The sequence below is a fragment of the Schistocerca cancellata genome, chromosome 11 (genome assembly GCF_023864275.1).
Source record: "Schistocerca cancellata isolate TAMUIC-IGC-003103 chromosome 11, iqSchCanc2.1, whole genome shotgun sequence".
Lineage (NCBI taxonomy): Eukaryota > Metazoa > Arthropoda > Insecta > Orthoptera > Acrididae > Schistocerca > Schistocerca cancellata.
In genome coordinates, this window is record NC_064636.1 from 12445964 (window position 1) to 12468728 (window position 22765).

The 22765-nt window shown below is 45.2% G+C and overlaps 1 protein-coding gene across 1 annotated transcript in view; it reads right to left on the minus strand.

Moving 5' to 3' along the window:
- The window catches only part of LOC126108819 (neuralized-like protein 4), a 339970-nt gene that overhangs the window by 152966 nt on the left and 164239 nt on the right, over window positions 1-22765 (minus strand). Inside the window, exons 16-17 of the mRNA XM_049914183.1 lie at window positions 18256-18455; window positions 9125-9225 (exon numbers count right to left, since the gene is read on the minus strand). Of these exons, the coding sequence (XP_049770140.1) occupies window positions 9125-9225; window positions 18256-18455 (301 nt within the window). The remainder of the gene's footprint in view (window positions 1-9124; window positions 9226-18255; window positions 18456-22765) is intronic.

The following is a 22765-nucleotide window of genomic DNA, read 5'->3' on the forward strand; positions in this document are numbered from 1 at the left end:
GGCTTGTCTGACATTTGGCATTACCCCCAAAGGCCTCACACTTAAAGTTCCCATCTCTGGCTGTAATCCTTCATTCCATCAGTCCCTATACCAGTTCCAAACTGCACAATCCATAGCCCTCACCTGCCTAAGCCTTCACCTACACACCGACTCAGCCAATGAACACACCCGTCAACTCCTATCCTTAATAAAAGTCCTCATATCCCAATCAAAGTCCTCAATCTTTCCTCTCCCACATCCACGCTGGCTGTTCAGAGCATCCTCCTAAAGGCCAACCGCAAATTAGAACAGCATGCAACCCTCCACCTTAAAAAACTATCCAATCTCCTGGTTTCCCACCTCTGGAAAGGCAACTCACTCACCCTTCACAACCTTTCCAGCAAACCTCAACCTCCTCTCATTGCACACAAACCCAGTCTCCCCCATCTACTCAATCTCCCACTTTCAGCTCCACTCCCCCCAAAACCTCAAAATTCCAATCAACACAATCTGGAACCACAACACCCCAATTCAGTAGTTAACCTTTCCTCCAAACCTCTCTCCCAATCCGAAATCTCTGTCCTATCCAAAGGCCTCACCTACAGCCCTACTCCCAGATTCAACCAAACAGCCCTCGTCAAAGATTTACTGTCCTGCACTCGTACTCTCTGCTGGAAATATCACTTTGCCACGAAGAAAAATGATCCTAATCCTACTCCTAATGATCCAACTCCCCAAGACACTATCTAAATTGAACCCTGCCTGGAACAGTTCTGTCCTCCGTCACTGCGGGACCCACCTCCTATTCCTCAAAATCACCCTCTCCAAACCTTCCAGGAATTTCTCACTTCCAGCCTTGCCTCTCAATCCTTCTTAAAAAACCTAAATCCTACTCCCAATATCACCACTGCTGAAGCCCAGGCTATCCGCGATCTGAAGGCTGACCGATCCATCGTCATTCTTCCGGCGGACAAGGGTTCCACGACCGTGGTACTTGATTGTCGGGAGTATGTGGCTGAGGGACTGCGTCAGCTTTCAGACAACACTACATACAAAGTTTGCCAAGGTAATCCATTCCTGATGTCCAGGCAGAGCTTCAAGGAATCCTCAGAACCTTAGGCCCCCTACAAAACCTTTCACCTGACTCCATCAACTTCCTGACCCCACCGACACCCCGCACCCCTACCTTCTACCTTCTTCCTAAAATTCACAAACCCAATCATCCCGGCTGCCCCATCGTAGCTGGTTACCAAGCCCCCACAGAACGTATCTCTGCCTACGTAGATCAACACCTTCAACCCATTACATCCAGTCTCCCATCCTTCATCAAAGACACCAAACACTTTCTCGAATGCCTGGAATCCTTACCCAATCTGTTACCCCCAGAAACCATCCTTGTAACCATTGATGCCACTTCCTTATACACAAATATCCTGCACATCCAGGGCCTCACTGCATTGGAGCGCTTCCTTTCATGCCGATCACCTGCCACCCTACCTAAAATCTCTTTCCTCATTACCTTAGCCAGCTTCATCCTGACCCACAACTTCTTCACTTCCGAAGGCCAGACATACCAACAATTAAAGGGAACAGCCGTGGGTACCAGGATGGCCCCCTCGTACAACCTATTCATGGGTCGCTTAGAGGAAGCCTTCTCGGTTACCCAAGCCTGCCAACCCAAAGTTTGGTACAGATTTATTGATGACATCTTCATGATATGGACTCACAGTGAAAAAGAACTCCAGAATTTCCTCTCCAACCTCAACTCCTTTGGTTCCATCAGATTCACCTGGTCCTACTCCAAATCCCATGCCACTTTCTTCGACGTTGACCTCCACCTGTCCAATGGCCAGCTTCACACGTCCGTCCACATCAAACCCACCAACAAGCAACAGTACCTCCATTATGACAGCTGCCACCCATTCCCATCAAACAGTCCCTTCCCTACAGCCTAGGTCTTCGTGGCAAACGAATCTGCTCCAGTCCGGAATCCCTGAACCATTACACCGACAATCTGAAAACAGCTTTCGCATCCCGCAACTACCCTCCCGACCTGGTACAGAAGCAAATAACCAGAGCCACTTCCTCATCCCCCAAACCCAGAACCTCCCACAGAAGAACCACAAAAGTGCCCCACTTGTGACAGGATACTTTCCGGGACTGGATCAGACTCTTAATGTGGCTCTCCAGCAGGGATACAACTTCCTCAAATCCTGCCCTGAAATGAGATCCATCCTTCACGAAATCCTCCCCACTCCACCAAGAGTGTCTTTCCGCCGTCCACCTAACCTTCGTAACCTCTTAGTTCGTCCCTATGAAATCCCCAAACCACCTTCCCTACCCTATGGCTCCTACCCTTGTAACCGCCCCCGGTGTAAAACCTGTCCCGTGCACCTTCCCACCACCACCTACTCCAGTCCTGTAACCCGGAAGGTGTACACGATCAAAGGCAGAGCCACGTGTGAAAGCACCCACGTGATTTACCAACTCACCTGCCTACACTGTGAAGCCTTCTATGTGGGAATGACCAGCAACAAACTGTCCATTCGTATGAACGGACATAGGCAGACAGTGTTTGTCGGTAATGAGGATCATCCTGTGGCTAAACATGCCTCGGTGCACGGCCAGCACACCTCGGCACAGTGTTACACCATCCGGGTTATCTGGATACTTCCCACTAACACCAACCTGCCAGAACTCCGGAGATGGGAACTTGTCCTTCAGTATATCCTCTCTTCCCGTTACCCGCCAGGCCTCAATCTCCGCTAATTTCAATTTGCCGCCGCTCATACCTCACCTGTCTTTCGACAACATCTTTGCCTCTTTACTTCCGCCTCGACTGACATCTCTGCCCAAACTTTTTGCCTTTACAAATGTCTGCTTGTGTCTGAGTATATGTGGATGGATATGTGCGTGTGTGCGAGTGTATACCTGTCCTTTTCTCCCCTTAAGGTAAGTCTTTCTGCTCCCGGGACTGGAATGACTCCTTACCCTCTCCCTTAAAACCCACATCCTTTCGCCTCTCCCTCTCCTTCCCTCTTTCCTGACGAAGCAACCGTTGGTTGCAAAAGCTTGAATTTTGTGTGTATGTTTGTGTGTCTATCGACCTGCCAGCGCTTTTGTTTGGTAAGTCACATTATATATATATATATATATATATATATATATATATATATATATATACCAACAGAAGACTGAAAGACTGACGCGATTCCTGTTTGTCCTGCTACTGCTTCCGTTCAGTAGAAGTTTTTAGAGAAACAAAAAGTGTCCGATACCTTAACAATTACAACCATGATAACAGACAAATTAACATCGTTTCACAGAATTAACACTACTGGTGTGTTGCTAATTTAGTAGTAGCCAATAGTATTATAACCCCTCTCTCTCTCTCTCTCTCTCTCTCTCTCTCTCTCTCTCACACACACACACACACACACACACACACGACCACTACCTGCGGCCACTCTGAAACATAGATGTGTCGAACTTCACAGCAAACATAAATATAGCCAAAGCCTTGCAGACAAACAAAAATTATGCGAAGTGAAATGTAGTGTGAGGAAGGCTATGCGAGGGGCGTTCAATGAATTCGAAAGTAAAGTTCTACGTACTGACTTGGCAGAAAATCCTAAGAAATTTTGGTCTTATGTCAAAGCGGTAGGTGGATCAAAACAAAATATCCTGGCAATCTGTGACCTAAATGGTACTGAAACAGAGGATGACAGACTAAAGGCCGAAGTACTAAATGTCTTTTTCCAAAGCTGTTTCACAGAGGAAGACTGTACTGTAATTCCTTCTCTAGATTGCTGTACAGATGACAAAATGGTAGATATCGAAATAGACGACAGAGGGATAGAGAAACAATTAAAATCGCTCAAAAGACGAAAGGCCACTGGACCTGATGGGATACCAGTTCGATTTTACACAGAGTACGAGAAGGAACTTGCCCCTCTTCTTGCAGCTGTGTACCGTAGGTCTCTAGAAGAGCGTAGCGTTCCAAAGGATTGGAAAAGGGCACAGGTCATCCCCGTTTTTAAGAAGGGACGTCGAACAGATGTGCAGAACTATAGACCTATATCTCTAACGTCGATCAGTTGTAGAATTTTGGAACACGTATTATGTTCGAGTATAATGACTTTTCTGGAGACTAGAAATCTACTCTGAAGGAATCAGCACGGGTTTCGAAAAAGATGATGGTGTGAAACCCAGCTCGCGCTATTCGTCCACGAGACTCAGAGGGCCATAGACACGGGTTCCCAGGTAGATGCCATGTTTCTCGACTTCCGCAAGGCGTTCGATACAGTTCCCCACAGTCGTTTAATGAACAAAGTACGAGCATATGGACTATCAGACCAATTGTGTGATTGGATTGAGGAGTTCCTAGATAACAGGACGCAGCACGTCATTCGCAATGGAGAGAAGTCTTCCGAAGTAAGAGTGATTTCAGGTGTGGTGCAGGGTGTGTCGTAGGACCGTTGCTATTCACAACATACATAAATAACCTTGTGGATGACATCGGAAGTTCACTGAGGCTTTTTGCAGATGACACTGTGGTATATCGAGGGGTTGTAACAGTGGAAAATTGTACTGAAATGCAGGCGAATCTGCAACGAATTGACACACGGTGCAGGGAATGGCAATTGAATCTCAATGTAGACAAGTGTAATGTGCTGTGAATACACAGAAAGAAAGATCCCTTATCATTTAGCTACAATATAGCAGGTCAGCAACTGGAAGCAGTTAATTCCATAAATTATCTGGGAGTAGGCATTAGGAGTGATTTAAAATGGAATGATCATATAAAGTTGATCGTCGGTAAAGTAGATGCCAGGTTGAGATTCATTGGAAGAATCCTACGGAAATGCAATCCGTGAACAAAGGAAGTAGGTGAAAGTACGCTTGTTCGCCCACTGCTCGAATACTGCTCAGTAGTGTGGGATCCGTACCAGATAGGGTTGATAGAAGAGATGGAGAAGATCCAACGGAGAGCAGCGCGCTTCGTTACAGGATCATTTAGTAATCGCGAAAGCGTTACGGAGATGATGGATAAACTCCAGTGGAAGACTCTGCAGGAGAGACGCTCAGTAGCTCGGTACGGGCTTTTGTCGAAGTTTCGAGAACATACCTTCACCGAGGAGTCGAGCAGTATATTGCTCCCTCCTACGTATGTCTCGCAAAGAGACCGTGAAGATAAAATGAGAGAGATTAGAGCCCACACAGAGACATACCGACAATCCTTCTTTCCACGAACAATGAGACTGGAATAGAAGGGAGAACCGATAGAGGTACTCAAGGTACCCTCCGCCACACACCGTCAGGTGGCTTGCGGACTATGGATGTAGATGTAGATGGAGGATGGGAGCGATAATACAGAGCACGGCAGGGAAGGGGGAGGGGCAGCGGGCACGGGCAAGGCGAGGCGAATCTGGACTGCCCGGCAGCGGCAGGATGGGGCTTCGGGGAAGGAGCAGTATGCCGAGTAGTAGGCTGACGTTTTCGTAATACTGTCGATATTCCGACCCGGAGTTTCCGGCGCTTAAAAGAAATACGAGCTTCGTAACTCTGTTATTTCCCACTAGTGGCCCCGTGGCTGTAAAACAGATTTTTGTCCACTGTCAGTTGCTCGAGAAAATCCATGAACGAGCCTGTCCAATACGAGGCGTTCTGAGACAAGTAGTCAGTGTCCGGGAATACGATGGGAATACCAATTTGAAGGGAGAAACTTCGTCAGGAAATTTGCCCTATTCCAAATGACTAAAATAGCACACATTTACAGCAGCAATGAATATGCAGATACGGTGTACGTTCACTGCTTCTGCGACAGTAGTGCTCCTGCTGCTGCCATCTCAGAATACTGTCTGAGCTTTCAGGCACGTCGAATTCCTGACTGTAGAGTGTTTACCAGTTTTCAGCATTCTTTTTTTTACAAAACAGGTATTCTGTAGCGGGACTGGGACTTTGAATTTCGCCGCGCTACACTCGTTCCCTCAGACAAAAATTACACTGTTGCAGCGGTGTGAGCGCTCGACGGCAGAGAAAATACTAAAATTTTAACTCTTTTTTGTTTTTCTATCCGTTTCTTTATTGTCTCTTGAGAGCGGAAGCTTAATGCAGACGTGATCTGATTAAGACGAAAAAACTTATTAATGTGTAGACATTGTGGAAGTTATGAAATTCGGAGGATGGAGAGAAGCAACTAAAATAAATTGCATTTAATATCAAGATGGTTTTGTATACATTAGGAATTCCTGGACAATGAAACTTATTGCAAGATTTCGGAGCAGACTTTTCACGCAGAATTGAAGGAGATTTTTGAAGACCTGGACGCTGCCCAAAAGAAGATATGTTAACATTTTGTTATTCTCTGTTTATTTTTCAATAATTTTTGTAGTGGAAATTAGTTTGACTTTTGCTCAGAAGCGGCACAAGGACCACCCCAACAATAGCTTTTCCGAATCACGAAGTCCGATTTGCATTTCATTCTTTCCCTTTTTCATGGTCATTTACGATTTTAAAACCCCGTTTTCATTCACCATTCCTTCCCACTATTTTCAACCTTTTTTTTCTTTTATTTTCTTCTCTTTTTCTTTTTATTAAACACTACAATTCTTTACAGTTCCCATTTTTCTTCCGAACGTGTAGTTTGACAACCTACAGCTACACACTGCTGAAACGTGCAGCGTAGTCCCACTTCTGGCACACGGCGACTCTACGCATATCTACGTGCTACGACAATGTCGATGTTGAGCACTACATGCAAAAACTTGAACACGTGTCCACAATCTCCACTTCGGTGACGAAGTCCCGCAACTCAAATTTTGTCGCCTGTCAAATTACAACCGTCACTCGCTTCCATTAATAGTGTTCACTGACGAAGGCACATTTACACGGAATGGAGGTAATAACGTATGCAATAACTGTTGAGGGTTGCAGGGAAATCCACACGCTGCAGTAGAAACCAGTTTTTCGATCAACGTTTGCTGCATACAATTAGAAACATGTCAACATATACATTTTATGAGAGTGAGTGGTGGGTCAGAATTACTCGCATTTTTTGGAAAATTCGTTTGTCGTACATTTTGATGACGTTCCTTTGGCCACGTGGACTGCAACGTACTTCTGGCACGACAGAGCAGCTCCACATTTTATCAGACGTGTGAATCGACATCTCAGTTACACTTACTCTAATCGTTGGATATTTTGCCATATAGTACTACGATTAATTGGTCACCTGGATCACCACATTTCTCACCATTAGAATTTTGTACATAGTACCAGATGAAGTCTGAGGCGTACATAAGAACTGTCGAGTTACATTGTGGACACTGCTGCCCCGATTAGGGAAAATGGAGAGGCACCCGGACAAGTGACCCGACACGTTCTACCGAGAGTGCGGAAATGGTGAAGTTGACAGTGGAACACCTGAACATTAATTGTGAACTGCACAACCTCTGAAATGTAATGTGCATTGAAAAAGCGTGTCGTAATGTTTACTAATTGTTGCGTAAAACTGACAATGTACTGAAGAAAATAAGTTACAATGCATATTAAATGTGATCCATCTCAGAAACCGTTCGGAATGGAGAATATCTCCATATGAAGCCCTTTCCTTCAAATGCTTCCAGTCATATCCCTGAACACTGACCGTTGCTCCTTTGACATCCTGCATAATCACACCTTCATTAATACGAGGGGCATTCAATAAGCGATCAAACACCTTTTTCTGAAAGCAAGTCAGATTTATTCAGAATTCCAATACACCACATTATTTCCCAATCTTACAGCTACAAATGTCATTTTTCAACATAATCTCCATCTGATTCGATAGCCACGTGTGCCCGCGCGGTACGACTCTACCGGTCGACGTCATAGCCGACATATCGCTGCACCGATAACCTCCCTGCCGCCCACACACTACGTCTCAAAGAGTGCATCCTCCGTCGGGCCGGACAGGTGGAGATCGGAAGGTGGGACAGCGACGAACCCGGTGGGCACGAATATGTGCGACACACTCCGTTTTCTGCCAAAAGAACCCCGATCGCAGGTTGCCGCTCGGAACGCGCCTCCGTTACAGGCAGCATTTCGGCGCCACCTATCGGAACTTCTCAAAACCTATCGGTGATTGAGTGGGAACATTCCACGATGTCCTACAACCAGTTTAACATTCTTTCAACTGAAATTGGTTGAAGGAAAAAAAAAAAAAAAAAAAAAAAAAGAAGGTCACATTACTTATTGTACGCTCCTCGGAACTATCGGCACCGGGCTGAGCCGAGAGCCGTTTGCAATGTAACGGTACTTTGACTACCGTGCCTCCACCAGAGCAAAGATGTGATTCAAGATCGCGCATGCAGAAGAGCGCTGCACCAGCGACAGATTTTTGTAAGTAATTTTGATCCTTTTTTTTTTACTTTTGCGTAGGTGCTTGTTTTAACAACTAGTTGATTACTCTCTTGTTATCTTGTCTTCATACGTTTAAGACGTGTATTTTTCGGCATTGATGTTAAAGAATGATTTTAAGTGGAAATTAAAACTATATTACGAAACGAACACACGGCGTCTTCAAGTTATTTCAGTAGTGATTCGCAACGGTTATCGCCAAATTTATAAATTAATCCAGACAGTGAGAACTTCAAGAAATTTTCATCAGACGGAGAACAAGACGACCGGCGAACAATGAATAAAGGACATCCTACAAGAAAGTCAAGAAGTATTCCAGATGCAGCCACGAAGACTATATTATAATAGATACTACGTTTCTGACAGAATTATAAGGTAAATTTCAACTTATTTCTGATGCTATTCCCTTACAGTCCTTTTTTTGTAGTGTTCCGGAACCAGTCTGCCATTCACGGTCAAATTACAGCACTATCTCAATCAATAATACGAAGTCCGCCTTATCCGTAACTTATTCCATCAAAATTCATAACCCAATCAGATTTACTAATTTGTATTTTCACAGCAGAACCCCGAGGGAAGGAAACACTACAGCAAGTCGAGACATATTCCTTCTGACTGACCACCTCGATCCACAACTTTCAAGATGTCACAGCAGAAAACAGAGTCTAGTTCAGCACGACCGATGTTCTCGAACACCGTGCCGTCCGACAGCGAGTCCGCACGCGCCCTCCGCCGCACGCCTCACCTGTGGCAGGAGTCGGCGGGCACCGCCGTCTGGCTGCTCGGGCCCAGCGTCTCGCTCGCGTTGCCGCCACCCACGGTCGTCGGAGTCGTCTCCGTTGTCAGCTGTTCGCAAATACAAATACCGTGAGTACACTGCCGTACGGATGTGAACGAATAATATCTATCGACACGTACTACAAACAGTGAGCAAGTGAACTTCGTACAGCCGTAAGACAGGAGAAAACTGTGATAAACGGAGTGGCTTATATACACAGGCTCTGTATATCCTGCAACATTCCCAGCACGTATATGCCGAGATGTGGTGGACACTATAGCCTAATTTAGCTCCTGCCACTAATTTTGGATACAGTAAAGGAAAAGGTTTTCCCAAAGGATGTAGAAACTCATCAGGCAGGCTCATGTTATGTTCCTCAGATGAGGGCCAGATATATGGCACCGACAGGAAAATTTTCTGAAAAATATTACAGAGTTCTGAGGAGACAGGATTTCTAGCCAGTTCTGCACCAGTTACACCAGATTTCAGGGATTTATTTCACTCTACAATGGTAATGCACAGTTGCCAAATATCAACAGATTGTCCGTAATTGTTACAGAAGTACGAATGTCACTACAGAGTTACGAGAAGTGATATTCCAGAAAAATCGGAGAAGACACTGTTTACATTTCACTAACCATGTGCCACTGAAATGTTTTATACACTGTAATTATTTCATTCCTTAGTAGGCAGCAAATCCAAACGAATCCACAGGTTTTTAAGACAGGTTATGCTAAGCGATAACAAAAATTTTCTTGTTCAACATGTGTTTAAAGAAGAGGAATAAAATTGCTTTTGAAGCAAGCAACGTCACGAGGTTTGAGGCATTTGCCCATAAGCTGTTGCGATTTTTCTGTCCAGGTGACATCGCAATATGCGCGGTGCACCTATTTATCTGTATTTAACAATACGCACCACCCTGGCACTATTATAGCAATGGCTGTCTCTCTCAAACTTTTTTTTTAATTGTGCGAGGATTAAATTATTATACACTCATGGTATGTTTTGTAAGTTTGTGATATCATCTGTGTTCAGTTGTTTTATTTGTCTCTTCAGAATCCATAAAAACAGCATATATAAGAATGGATTTACTCAATGTTAATTCTTTGTCATCAGCTGTTTTAGGTATACATGTACTGCCTGTTGGTGACACAGGAAAGTTTTTGCCAGGCCAGGACTCGACCCCGTATTTCCCGCCTATTGCGTGTGGTCACAATAACCACTTGGTATGCCCGTGCACACTCCACAAACTGGTCTAAATATACACATACCACACTGTCTGCATCCCCTCACGCTTGCAACATTACTCAAATTCCCACAATAGAAAGAATCAGACTGTGTGTTCAATGTGATTACTGTCATTTTGCCTGTCTAGGCTTTAATACTTATTTTACAATGTCATTTCTTTATACATGCATCATGCGTGCATGCATGCACAGACACTGTTAAATAAGTGCAAAATAAGATCATAAGTATTGTTTTAGTTATGTTGAGTGTATATTGCTTTTGCAGTATCTGAAAATTACAGAAATGTTTCTGAAGTACCCTTGATATTTACTAAACTAATTTTTAGCTTTTTCCTCTTCAGATGATTTTTTTTATTTATAATTGTTTTTATTCCTTGAAAATCCTCTTTATATAGAGTCAGACAGTGACTGGAATGTAGCGGTCAGAGGCCTGAATCGGAATTCTAATTTTTAAAATTTTCTGGGGGAGGGCCCCCAAGAACCCCCCCATACTTGCCACAATTTCTGACAGCCCGTTCTGTTAGCTGCTATGGTAATGGTTCCCTGAAACACACTGTGCTGTGCGTGCAAAACCTTAACTGAGCAGTATTTCATTATTTAAAGCATTAAAAAGCAAAAAACTATCCTGTGTTCCAGGAGTAATAGTTCCTTCATTGGGGAAGAGATTCAGACAGGCTGGTGAATGTTAAGAAATGGAGGCAGGAGTACTAAAGCTATGTACGCCTGCAGTTACTTTTTGACGATCACCGTAAAGACTGAGGCACCTGCTGTACCTGCAAACCAATTTTCTGACGCCCTCTCCACAAAATGTTATGCCGAAGAACTGAAACTAGTCTCAACATCGTCTCGAAGCTTTTTGTTACTTTGGAAGTGCTGTCCCCTCCCAGCCACTTCTTCAGCTCGGGAAACAATTCCGTAAGTCACTCACGGCATCGCCACTCTTAAGGTTTTTTCAGTGCGACTGGCTCGTCCTCCAAAAAACGAATTTCTGCTGCAATACACCCGACAGCTAGCAGAAAATGAAAGATACTTTGCAATTCCCTCCCTGCGGAAGAATCGATCGGAGAGGCCCCATTTATCTGACTGCAGCTCGCCAGAGACTGAAGCCCCTAACGGGGCAGTCACGGGAGAGAGTAGTGCGGGAGATTCGCAGGCGCCTACCGCCCACACCGCCTGCCGCTCGTCCGCTGCCCGTACCGTGCAATTGAGGTCAGGGACAGGCAGCGGGAAACCTCATACGTTAGGGGGAAGAGTCATCGATAGCCAAATTGAGGCTCGGGGGAAGAAACGAGAAGAGCCGTAATACCGTTTCTCAACTGCCCTCTCCGGTGGCTCTCCTTCCATCTTTGCTGCGCTCGCCCTCATTACAAGTGGGTGCGTCCCGTAGTGGGATCTGCATTACCCGGCCTTCCCGTCTGTAGATGCCGATTCGAGAAGTGGCCACAACCTGGAGAAGGGGCTGTCACGGTGGCCCTACCCCGGAAAATTTTTAGACGTCAGATGCCCAATTTAGGCCTCGACGCAATATTTCAGTTGATTTTTAGCCAAAAATAAAGAAGATTTTCTAGGACTAAAAACAACTGTAAATAAAAACTTCAGGTCAACTGCAAAAGGCTAAATATTAGTTTAACTTTTTCATTTTCCTTCTTACTGCAATCGTGCTAAGCAAATCTGGGCTACTAGTACTCGGAACATTTACAAACACTTCCACCCGATCAGTTTTTCTGTTTCACTCGCCGTTTAACTGAACGACACCATCTGTGCCACACACGTCTTTATCGTAACTTAACAATCGACAAAGGAACAGACAAAACATCTATTTGCTTGCATTTTTGGGAAAACTACTAAAAAAACAAGATATACGCAGTGTTTTGAATCCTAAGAAGACTAATAAAATCACCAAACGAAGATAATGTCACAAAATCACCGAAAATTTCATCCGCCTTTAACACTTTACTCGTGGCAGGGGGACGGGGAAAATTAATAACAATAATGAAGAAGACGGGTATTACTATCGTCGAATCAGTGCGTGTATTATTAAGATGAATAGATAGGCCAAATGAACATCTCGTCACATCACTTCATCGGGAAAACTGCAACACCTTACAGACAGGTGCCTCGAGATTGTGACATTGCTCGGATTCAAAGCAGTTTTGTTACTACCTTTTAACCAGTGGTGGTGGAATCGTCCACCAACAGGTTTAGTGCGTACTCGTGAAGAAAATCATTACAATCTATAATGATTACTGAAATGTAAACAATATGTTTTCCAATGTTTTAAAACATCAAATTGAAAAATGTCGTTCTTTAGTACGACAGTGATTTGAAAAGTTCTCAGAATCACCACGAGAGGTTGGCGCTGACGCGGCGAGTTGTTTGCGTGATATTCATTGGACTGTTGCCTGTAAACACGTGCCACGTCAGGGCTCTCAGGAGAGAGCCGTGACGGTGACGTGGATCTGTTGTTGTTCCCGCGTAGTGATTTGTGAAGATGGGGGGTGGGGGCGGATCGGGATTCGAGCAGTGATTAAGTACATCGAACAGCAAGGTATGAAAGCAAAGGGCATTCGTGCCAATATCCAGAATAAACTGGGGGACTCTGCTCCTTCATGTTCAACTGTTGCCAAGTGGACAAATGAATTTAAATTTGGTCGGGAGAGCACAGATGACAGTCCTCACAGCGGTCGAGCGAGATTTGTCACTACTCCAGAAATCATTGCAAAAGTGCACAAAATGGTCACGGAGGATCACCAATTGAAAACGTGTGAATTTGCTCGCGCTTGCCAAATCGCCGTGGCAAAATTACACGAACTAAGGTATGAATTGCTGCCACACCTGCCTTATTCACCTGGTATAGCTCCATCAGAGTTCCATATCTTCCCAAAACTGAAAATTTTTCTGGTGAACAAACATTCACTTCAAACGAAGAATTGATAGCCGGAGTTGATAACTATTTTGCAGGCCTGGAGGAAACTCATTTTCGAGATGGGATCGAGGCACTGCAACATTGTTGGACGAAGTGCATTAATCTACAAGGAGACTACATGGAAAAATAAAACATGTTTCAGTGATGTATGTACTTTTTTTCTAATCCATTCCGAGAACCTTTCAAACTACCCTCGTAACTTTCCATAATTACATAATTAAGTTGATAAATCTATAACAACTACAGACAATATGTAACTGTTAGCAGCCAAGCCTTTTTAAAGTTATCAACACCCCTGCCCCAATAACTGAATTATTAACTCCGAAAGCCGGGCAGTGTATCACTTTCGTGTGTGTGTATTGATACTACTACACATTTCATGTCATGAGGGTAAATTCTGACAGGGTGATTACACAAAACGAGGACAAACTGCACAAAACAATCCATGACAGATTAAGGAGCAAGAAAGACCCAGTCGACGTACGGCCAAAAAATGCACCCCGAGGGAGGTACACACAATAGAAGGTGGAGGGAACAGATTCCCGACTGTGACTGCAGGCGCACAGACTACCAGTGTGGGACTGGAAGGGGGAGTTTAAGACGAAGCAGTCGGGTAGCCCCCATCGTTTTGTTTCCCTACCCCAATAGTAAGCAAATTTTTTCCCAAATTCATTATATTTCCAAAATACCCATTTGTGTAGTATGTATAGTAGACACATGAAAACTACAGTTCCATAGGCAGGCTTAGCTCTAAATCTAACTTTATCAATCAAATCATTCATTTGATTGTTCTGAATCCACGGTGTTATCAGTTTGGCAAGAGAGCACACTCATTACAAAGCATCATTAACTGAAAATATTCATATAGCTATGAGTACTGATTTTGTATTGTATTTCTATACAATGACCTATACCATTCTCCAGCACAATCTTCCAGCTTTCAAGTAATACATTGTATTTTTTCTGAAATTAATTATCTCCTGTGTCGACTGAATTTCAAGTTCATAGAGACTACCACTTTTCGTTCTAAAATGCAACTATACACTTTTGTTAGCTTAATGTTTCTGTACAGTTTGACATACAGCAATTATTAATTAACTTAGTAATTAATAACTTCACAAAATTTACCATAATTTGCAATATGGTGCTCGTACGTGTAAACAAGCAGATTCACAACAGAGAAGAAAAATAATGTCCGTGTACTTTTGTAAATTTATAACCAGATACATTTTCTATATCTAAAAACAAAGATGATGTGACTTACTAAACGAAAGCGCTGGCACGTCGATAGACACACAAACAAACACAAACATACACAAACATACACACAAAATTCTAGCTTTAGCAACCAACGGTTCCTTCATCAGGAAAGAGGGAAGGAGAGGGAAAGACGAAAGGATGTGGGTTTTAAGGGAGAAGGTAAGGACTCATTCCAATCCCGGGAGCGGAAAGACTTACCTTAGGGGGAAAAAAAGGACGGGTATACACTCGCGCGCACACACATACATATCCATCCACACGTATACAGACACAAGCAGAATTATACAGAGGCAAAGGGTTTGGGCAGAGATGTCAGTCGAGGCAGAAGTACAGAGGCAAAGATGTGGAAAGACAGGTGAGCTATGAGTGGCGGCAACTTGAAATTAGTGGAGATTGAGGCCTGGTGCATAACGGGAAGAGAGGATATATTGAAGAGCAAGTTCCCATCTCCGGAGTTCAGATAGGTTGGTGTTAGTGGGAAGTATCCAGATAACCCGGACGGCGTAACACTGTGCCGAGATGTGCTGGCCGTGCACCGAGCCATGTTAAGCCACAGGGTGATCCTCATTACCGACAAACACTGTCTGCCTGTGTCCATTCGTGCGAATGGACAGTTTGTTGCTGGTCATTCCCACATAGAATGCATCACAGTGTAGGCAGGTCAGTTGGCAAATCACGTGGGTGCTATCACACGTGGCTCTGCCTTTGATCGTGTACACCTTCCGGGTTACAGGACTGGAGTAGGTGGTGGTGGGAGGGTGCACGGGACAGGTTTTACACCGGGGGCGGTTACAAGGGTAGGAGCCAGAGGGTAGGGAAGGTGGTTTGGGGATTTCATAGGGGTGAACTAAGAGGTTACGAAGGTTAGGTGGATGGCGGAAAGACACTCTTGGTGGAGTGGGGAGGATTTCGTTAAGGATGGATCTCATTTCGGGGCAGGATTTGAGGAAGTCGTATCCTTGCTGGAGAGCCACATTCAGTCCCGGAAAGTATCCTGTCACAAGTGGGGCACTTTTGTGGTTCTTCTGTGCGATGTTCTGGGTTTGAGGGGATGAGGAAGTGGCTCTGGTTATTTGCTTCTGTACCAGGTCGGGAGTGTAGTTGCGAGATGCGAAAGCTGTTTTCAGGTTGTCGGTGTAATGGTTCAGGGATTCCGGACTGGAGCAGATTTGTTTGCCACAAAGACCTAGGCTGTAGGGAAGGGACCGTTTGATGTGGAATGGGTGGCAGCTGTCATAATGAAGGTAATGTTGCTTGTTGGTGGGTTTGATGTGGACGGACGTGTGAAGCTGGCCATTGGACAGGTGGAGGTCAACGTCAAGGAAAGTGGCATGGGATTTAGAGTGGGACCAGGTGAATGTGATGGAACCAAAGGAGTTGAGGTTGGAGAGGAAATTCTGGAGTAGTTCTTCACTGTGAGTCCAGATCATGAAGATGGCATCGATAAATCTGTACCAAACTTTGGGTTGGCAGGCCTGGGTAACCAAGAAGGCTTCCTCTAAGCGACCCATGAATAGGTTGGTGTACGAGGGGGCCATCCTGGTACCCACGGCTGTTCCCTTTAATTGTTGGTATGTCTGGCCTACGAAAGTGAAGAACTTGTGGGTCAGGATGAAGCTGGCTAAGGTAATGAGGAAAGAGGTTTTAGGTAGGGTGGCAGGTGATCGGCGTGAAAGGAAGTGCTCCATCGCAGCGAGGCCCTGGACATGTGGGATATTCGTGTATAGGGAAGTGGCATCAATGGTTACAAGGATGGTTTCCGGGGGTAACAGATTGGGTAAGGATTCCAGGCATTCGAGAAAGTAGTTGGTGTCTTTGATGAAGGATGGGAGACTGCATGTAATGGGTTGAAGGTGTCAATCTACGTAGGCAGAGATACATTCTGTGGGGGCTTGGTAACCAGCTACGACTGGGCGGCCGGGGTGATTGGGTTTGTGAATTTTAGCAAGAAGGTAGGGGTGCGGGGTGTTGGTGGGGTCAGGAGGTTGATGGAGTTAGGTGAAAGGTTTGGTAGGGGGCCTAAGGTTCTGAGAATTCCTTGAAGCTCCGCCTGGACATCAGGAATGGGATTACCTTGGCAAACTTTGTATGTGGTGTTGTCAGAAAGCTGACGCAGTCCCTCAGCCACATACTCCCGATTGTCCTCATTTTGTGTAATCACCCTGTCAGAATTTACCCTCATGACATGAAATGTGTAGTAGTATCAATACACACACACGAAAGCGATACACTGCCCGGCTTTCAGAGTTAATAATTCAGTTAGTGGGGTGTTCCCGACGGTCGTGGAACCCTGGTCCGCCGGAAGAATGACGATGGATTGATCAGCTTTCAGATCGCGGATAGCCTGGGCTTTAGCTGTGGTGATGATGTGAGTCGGATTAAGGTTTTTTACGAAGGACTGAGAGGCAAGGCTGGAAGTCAGAAATTCCAGGAAGGTTAGGAGAGGGTGATTTTGAGGAAGAGGAGGTGGGTCCCGCTGTGACGGAGGACGGAACTGTTCCAGGCAGGGTTCAATTTGGATAGTGTCTTGGGGAGTTGGATCATTAGGAGTAGGATTAGGATCATTTTTCTTCGTGGCAAAGTGATATTTCCAGCAGAGAGTACGGGTGTAGGAAAGTAAATCTTTGAAGAGGGCTGTTTGGTTGAATCTGGGAGTGGGGCTGAAGGTGAGGCCTTTGGATAGGACAGTGGTTTCGGATTGGGAGAGAGGTTTGGAGGAAAGGTTAACTACTGAATTGGGGTGTTGTGGTTCCAGATTGTGTTGATTGGAATTTTGAGATTTTGGGGGGAGTGGAGCTGGAAGTGGGAGATTGAGTAGATGGGAGAGACTGGGTCTGTGTGCAATGAGAGGAGGTTGAGGTTTGCTGGAAAGGTTGTGAAGGGTGAGTGAGTTGCCTTTCCGCAGGTGGGAAACTAGGAGATTGGATAGTTTTTTTGAGGTGGAGGGTGGCATGCTGTTTTAATTTGCGGTTGGCCTGTAGGAGGATGCTCTGAACAGCCGGTGTGGATGTGGGAGAGGAAAGATTGAGGACTTTTATTAAGGATAGGAGTTGACGGGTGTGTTCATTGGCTGAGTTGATGTGTAGGTGAAGGATTAGGTGGGTGAGGGCAATGGATTGTTCAGTTTGGAAGTGGTATAGGGACTGATGGAAAGAAGGGTTGCAGCCTTCGGGGGTAATGCCAAATGTCAGACAAGCCTGAGAAAATAAAATATGCGAGTGTAATTTGGCTAGGGCGAAGGCATGTCTGCGAAGGGAAGTCCGAATCGTGAAGTTTGATAACTTTTCTGTAATACGAAATCCGACTTGCATTTCATTCTTTCCCTTTTTCGTGGTCATTAACGATTTAAAAAACCCCTTTTTATTCACGCTCTCTTCTCACATTTTCAACCTTTTCTTGTCTTCTCTCCTCTTTTTTTCTTTTCCTTTTTTATTAGCCACTACAGGAGACAAAGAGGAAAAAATATAAGGGAACAATGTAATACCTACATGACCTTTTGTGGTCCTTATCATCTGATGGATTGTTTCCTGCACATTTAGTAAAATAATTCTGTACAATTTGAGCAAAAACAGGCATTTCTTTTATCAGATATTGTTCAAACACTAAAAAAAAAAATTTCAAATAATCCCGACAGAAGGCAGAGTGACGGGAGCGAGTGGCGTTACCTGGTGGGGGCGGTCGGGCAGAGTGAGTCTGCCGGGAGCGGCCCCCGCCGGCCGCTCGGGCTGCACGATGGACACCTGCGCGCACTGGCCGTACAGGTCGATGACGGCGTACACGCCCGGGGGCACGCCGCCGCACGCCGCCCCGCGGTCCACACCGTCCAGGTAGAAGTGCAGCGTGCCGTCCGAGTGCCGCGCCATACCTGCGTGCGGGAACCGCGGATCAGTGGCGGGGACGGGCGAGTCGCAGTGGAGAACTCGTTTACGGCCACATTTGGGCTAATTCTTTGATCGGGAGGAGCTCTGGAAACATTTACACGAGTACACTTACGGTCGTACTGCAGATCTACATTCGTAGTGCAGGGCGGTTACGACTGAAGTTTTGCTACTCGAGCTAGTGTATACGGGAAACTATTTACTGCACAAGTAGCCAACTTGACAGGAATGACGTTCAGACTGTGTGCTGCAGGATATGTGTTGTTGGTAGTGTTAGTGTTGTAGTGTTACATGCCATTTAGGTAAATGACATTTTCCACTACGTATTTATAATAAGGAAAGAGGATCGTGACAAAATAGTAAAGTAGTATTAAGTAGGGAATGAGTTTCAAAGCACACACTGTACGAGGTCATTTCATTTCACATTTGTGCAGAGTTGTAATGAGAGAGACGTGCAGTTCGAGTAACCGTCAGGACACAATGACGAGTAAACGTCGTCACCTGTCACGCGCGGGGGCTTTTACGTTTCGACACCGCGGCTCGGCAGTGTCTCGACTGTCGAGGAGCGGACACCCTCTCCGAGAATGAACTCGGCAACGAACAAAAGGGGCTCTAAAATGAGATGTCACTTACTTCACGTTGAGCCTCCGAGGCAGATGTCTTATTCGATTTATATCGTATCTGTTCCGAGTTACGAGGTAATCGAGATCTGCACATCCGTCGAAATAAATACGAGACAGTCAATGATGAAATGTTGATGTCATTTCATAATTGGAGTAGATATAACTTTCCCTTCTACCAATAACTTCAAAACTTTCCAAGACTAGGCACGGTTCTATGGAGATACTGCTTTGCAGGATCTTCCCATAAAGAATAACGATAGTGGCAACCGAGTTACATGAAAGGTTTATAACACACAATATGTCAGGGTCAAAAGTGGGTGTCCAGTCTCAGATCCAAACACGTAAGAAGAGGGGTCAAAAATACTTCAGTAACACTGCCCTGAAATGCACGTACGAGTGTGCAGTACAATCGCAGACAGTCAACACGGGTCTGGACGAGGTGAGCAGATATTTTGTCAACAATAATGTGAGGCATTACAGGAATACGGAGAGGTCCTGTTTCTGCTCCAGTCTTGAAGAACACATTTCGGAAGTTGATATTTACTGGCAATTTGGAAATTGCTCCCGGGAAAGGTCAACGACCAACTGCACCAAAAATTGTCGAAAAAGTTACTGTCTCCGTAGCCGAGAACATGGGACACGGTGCGCGACCCTCGGGCACCGCACGAGCTGCGTCACAGCAGCCGAGTGATCCACAGCCCACCATTTGAGGAACGGTACCTCTGCTGCAGTTCCAGGCTGTCAAGGATCCAGACATCACATTAGTAATCTGGAATGTAAACACGGTGCACATTAACAAATGTTACTATCTCGACTGGGAACCAAATGGAGTTTCTACTGACAGTTTATTCGTAAATTATCCACTGCACGTCCTAACAAATGTTCCCAGAAAGTTTCACTGTCCTACGATCACTTGTTTTTCACGGGGTCCTTCTCGAGTAATGGAAGTTTGATTCTAACCACTGTGTATTTGTAGATTTTGAGAAAACTTTGGAGTATGTTTATTGGACCAGTGTCTTTGAATTCTGTAGATAGAAGGAATAAACCACACATTCCAAACGTTACCTACAACTTCTGCACAAATTAGATAGCAGTTATTAAGAGCTGAGGTTCGAGAAAGGTGAGCAGTAGTCGAGAAGAGGGCGAGCCGAGATTGTAGAGTATCCCCGATTACAATGTATACGTTCCCTGGAGAGCACTAGACGAAACTGAGAAGAAATTTAGAAATGAAATTAAGGTTCGAGGAGAAGAAATAAAAACTTTGAGGTTTGCCGACGGCATCATAAATATGTCAGCGACAGCAGAGAAGTCCGAAGAGCACACAGTGTGACACGGCAGTCTGTAACGGTCCAGTCACGGGTGTACGTTCGACGGCGCGCTCACCTCGACGGGGGGCCGGCCACAGGTACACCGTGCCGGAGAGCCGCTGCCGACGAGTGGGCACCCCGGGGTTCTCACAGCCGGGTACGTAAGCCCGTAATGCAGCCGATCACCGCACACTGAAAGTGTTTCGGTGCTCCCGTCTGACTTCGAATGTAACGGACGTGACACGAGCACCGCCGGTGTACTAGTTCGGAGTGGAAGCCGACTGTCGTTTGCATCTGCACTCGCATCGTACAAACTGTAATTAGTACGACGAATGCCGACGCGTCGGTCCGAAGAGTGAAGCGGCACGATTTGGCCGACGTACGGATATCGTTCGGACCCTAGGTGTATTTAGAGATACGGCGCCCAGTAGTTACGTATAGAATCTCCACTCGGTAAACGATTCGTAATTTTTGTACTGTAATTTATACATTAATTAATTCGGCAGGAAAACACATTTTAATTCAAATTTTTTTGAAATTGATATAAAAAACTATCACGATAAAATTACATATATGTCACGGCACTGGCAGAGGTCGTACGAGGGCTCCCCAGAAAGTAATGTATCGCTTTTTTTTTTTCCTCTGTTGGAAACAATGCTACGAATGTGAAACGTTACATGCGTATTATTTGAAGTCTCCCAAGTGAGCGCACCAAGTTTCCGTTACTTCCGACAGATAGCGCAGCTGCGGGACAATTTCACAATGGCACCTATAGGCCGTGTACATTGCGAGCGACGTGCCGTCACTGAATTTCTCACTGCAGAAAAAGAAACTGTGAAGAATATTCGCAAACGCTCGTGTGAAGTCTCCGGAACACCAGCTGTCGACAGAAGCACAGTCAGTCGCCGGGCACGGAGGGTGAAGTCGTCGGAAGGCGGTTCGGCAGAGCCAGAATTCCGCAGTTTGCGGCGGTCGGGGAGACCGTCCGCGGCCACCACACCTGACGTGTCTGACCCGGCAACCTCAGACTTCCACCGGTTTGGGCCATTAAAGGATGCCATTTGTGGAAGACACTTTGTTGACGACGGGGCGATTCACACAGCGAAGCACTGTCTCCGCCGCCAGGACGAGAATCGGTACCGCCAGGGCAAACGACTCGTCGTTGCACACTTTCGGAAGATTATGTGGAAAAATAGGGTGTGTAGATAAAACACCATTCTTTCGTGTGTGTAATTCTTATTATGTTTAATAAAGAACTGTTGAAGGGCAGGGGTGGGGGGTGGCGCACACACACACACACACACACACACACACACACACACACACACACACACAGTGCATTACTTTCTGGGCAACCCTCGTTTCACATGTTTTACAATTTTTAGTTCTTAAGATCTGTATTTTTTGTGTGTTTCTTTCATTTGTTGTTCTGCATTTTTGGTATGTTTCTTTCATTTGTTGTTAGTTTAGCATAGTTTCGCCTACCTTTTTTGAACAATTAATAATATGTAAATTCTGATTAGTGCAACGTAATGTACGGTAAAAACTTGTGTCGACCTGAGAAATATAAAAAATTTTTTCAGGTGAACAGCATTGCCGGGCACTTTGACTTTACAGCATGTCACAGTTTCTACAAAGTGTCCTAGTTGTCCTGCGGTTCCACGCTCGAGGAATTCGACAAGCAGAGGGACCGCGCAGTCGAATGAGAACATCACTGTGCCTTACCGGGAAGTGTGTGAACACCTTCAGATTTCTTCAGCGGGGGATACGTGGGACGTTTATGCTGTCGGCTCTGCCACGTGCCCCCGGCCCGTCCAGATGCTGTCGGACAGAATCGTCACGTCGCACAGTGACACCCGCTCTCACATTGGCAAGTGGACAAAGGCTACACTTCAGCAACTCGGTTGGGAAACACTGCAATACACATCTCTCATTTTTTGCCCCATGTGGTTTTACAAGATCGTGGCGACACTGCACCGTTTTAGCTGACTGACAGTCAACAGCCACAAAATAATGCGATTTGCGAAATAAAGAGCCTTTACTACAATAATTAGAAAATAACTGAAGTCAAAACCTTTGAAAATGAGCCTGTAACTGACGTAATGAGAAGGTTTCCTAGTCATTAAGAGTTGGCTCATCATAGATGTGGTAGATACTACACTGTGTATGATTAAAGGAATTTAATTGTGTATCTTTTTTCAGAAATTAAACATCAACCTCAGAAGACTTAAAAAGGAGGAGAAGGAGAAGGAGAAGAAAAAGAAGAAAAAGGAGGAGGAGAAGATAAACGAGGAGGAGGAGGACGAGGACAAGATGAAGAAGAAAAAGGAGAAGAAAGAAAGGAATAAATAAATAAAGAAAGAAACA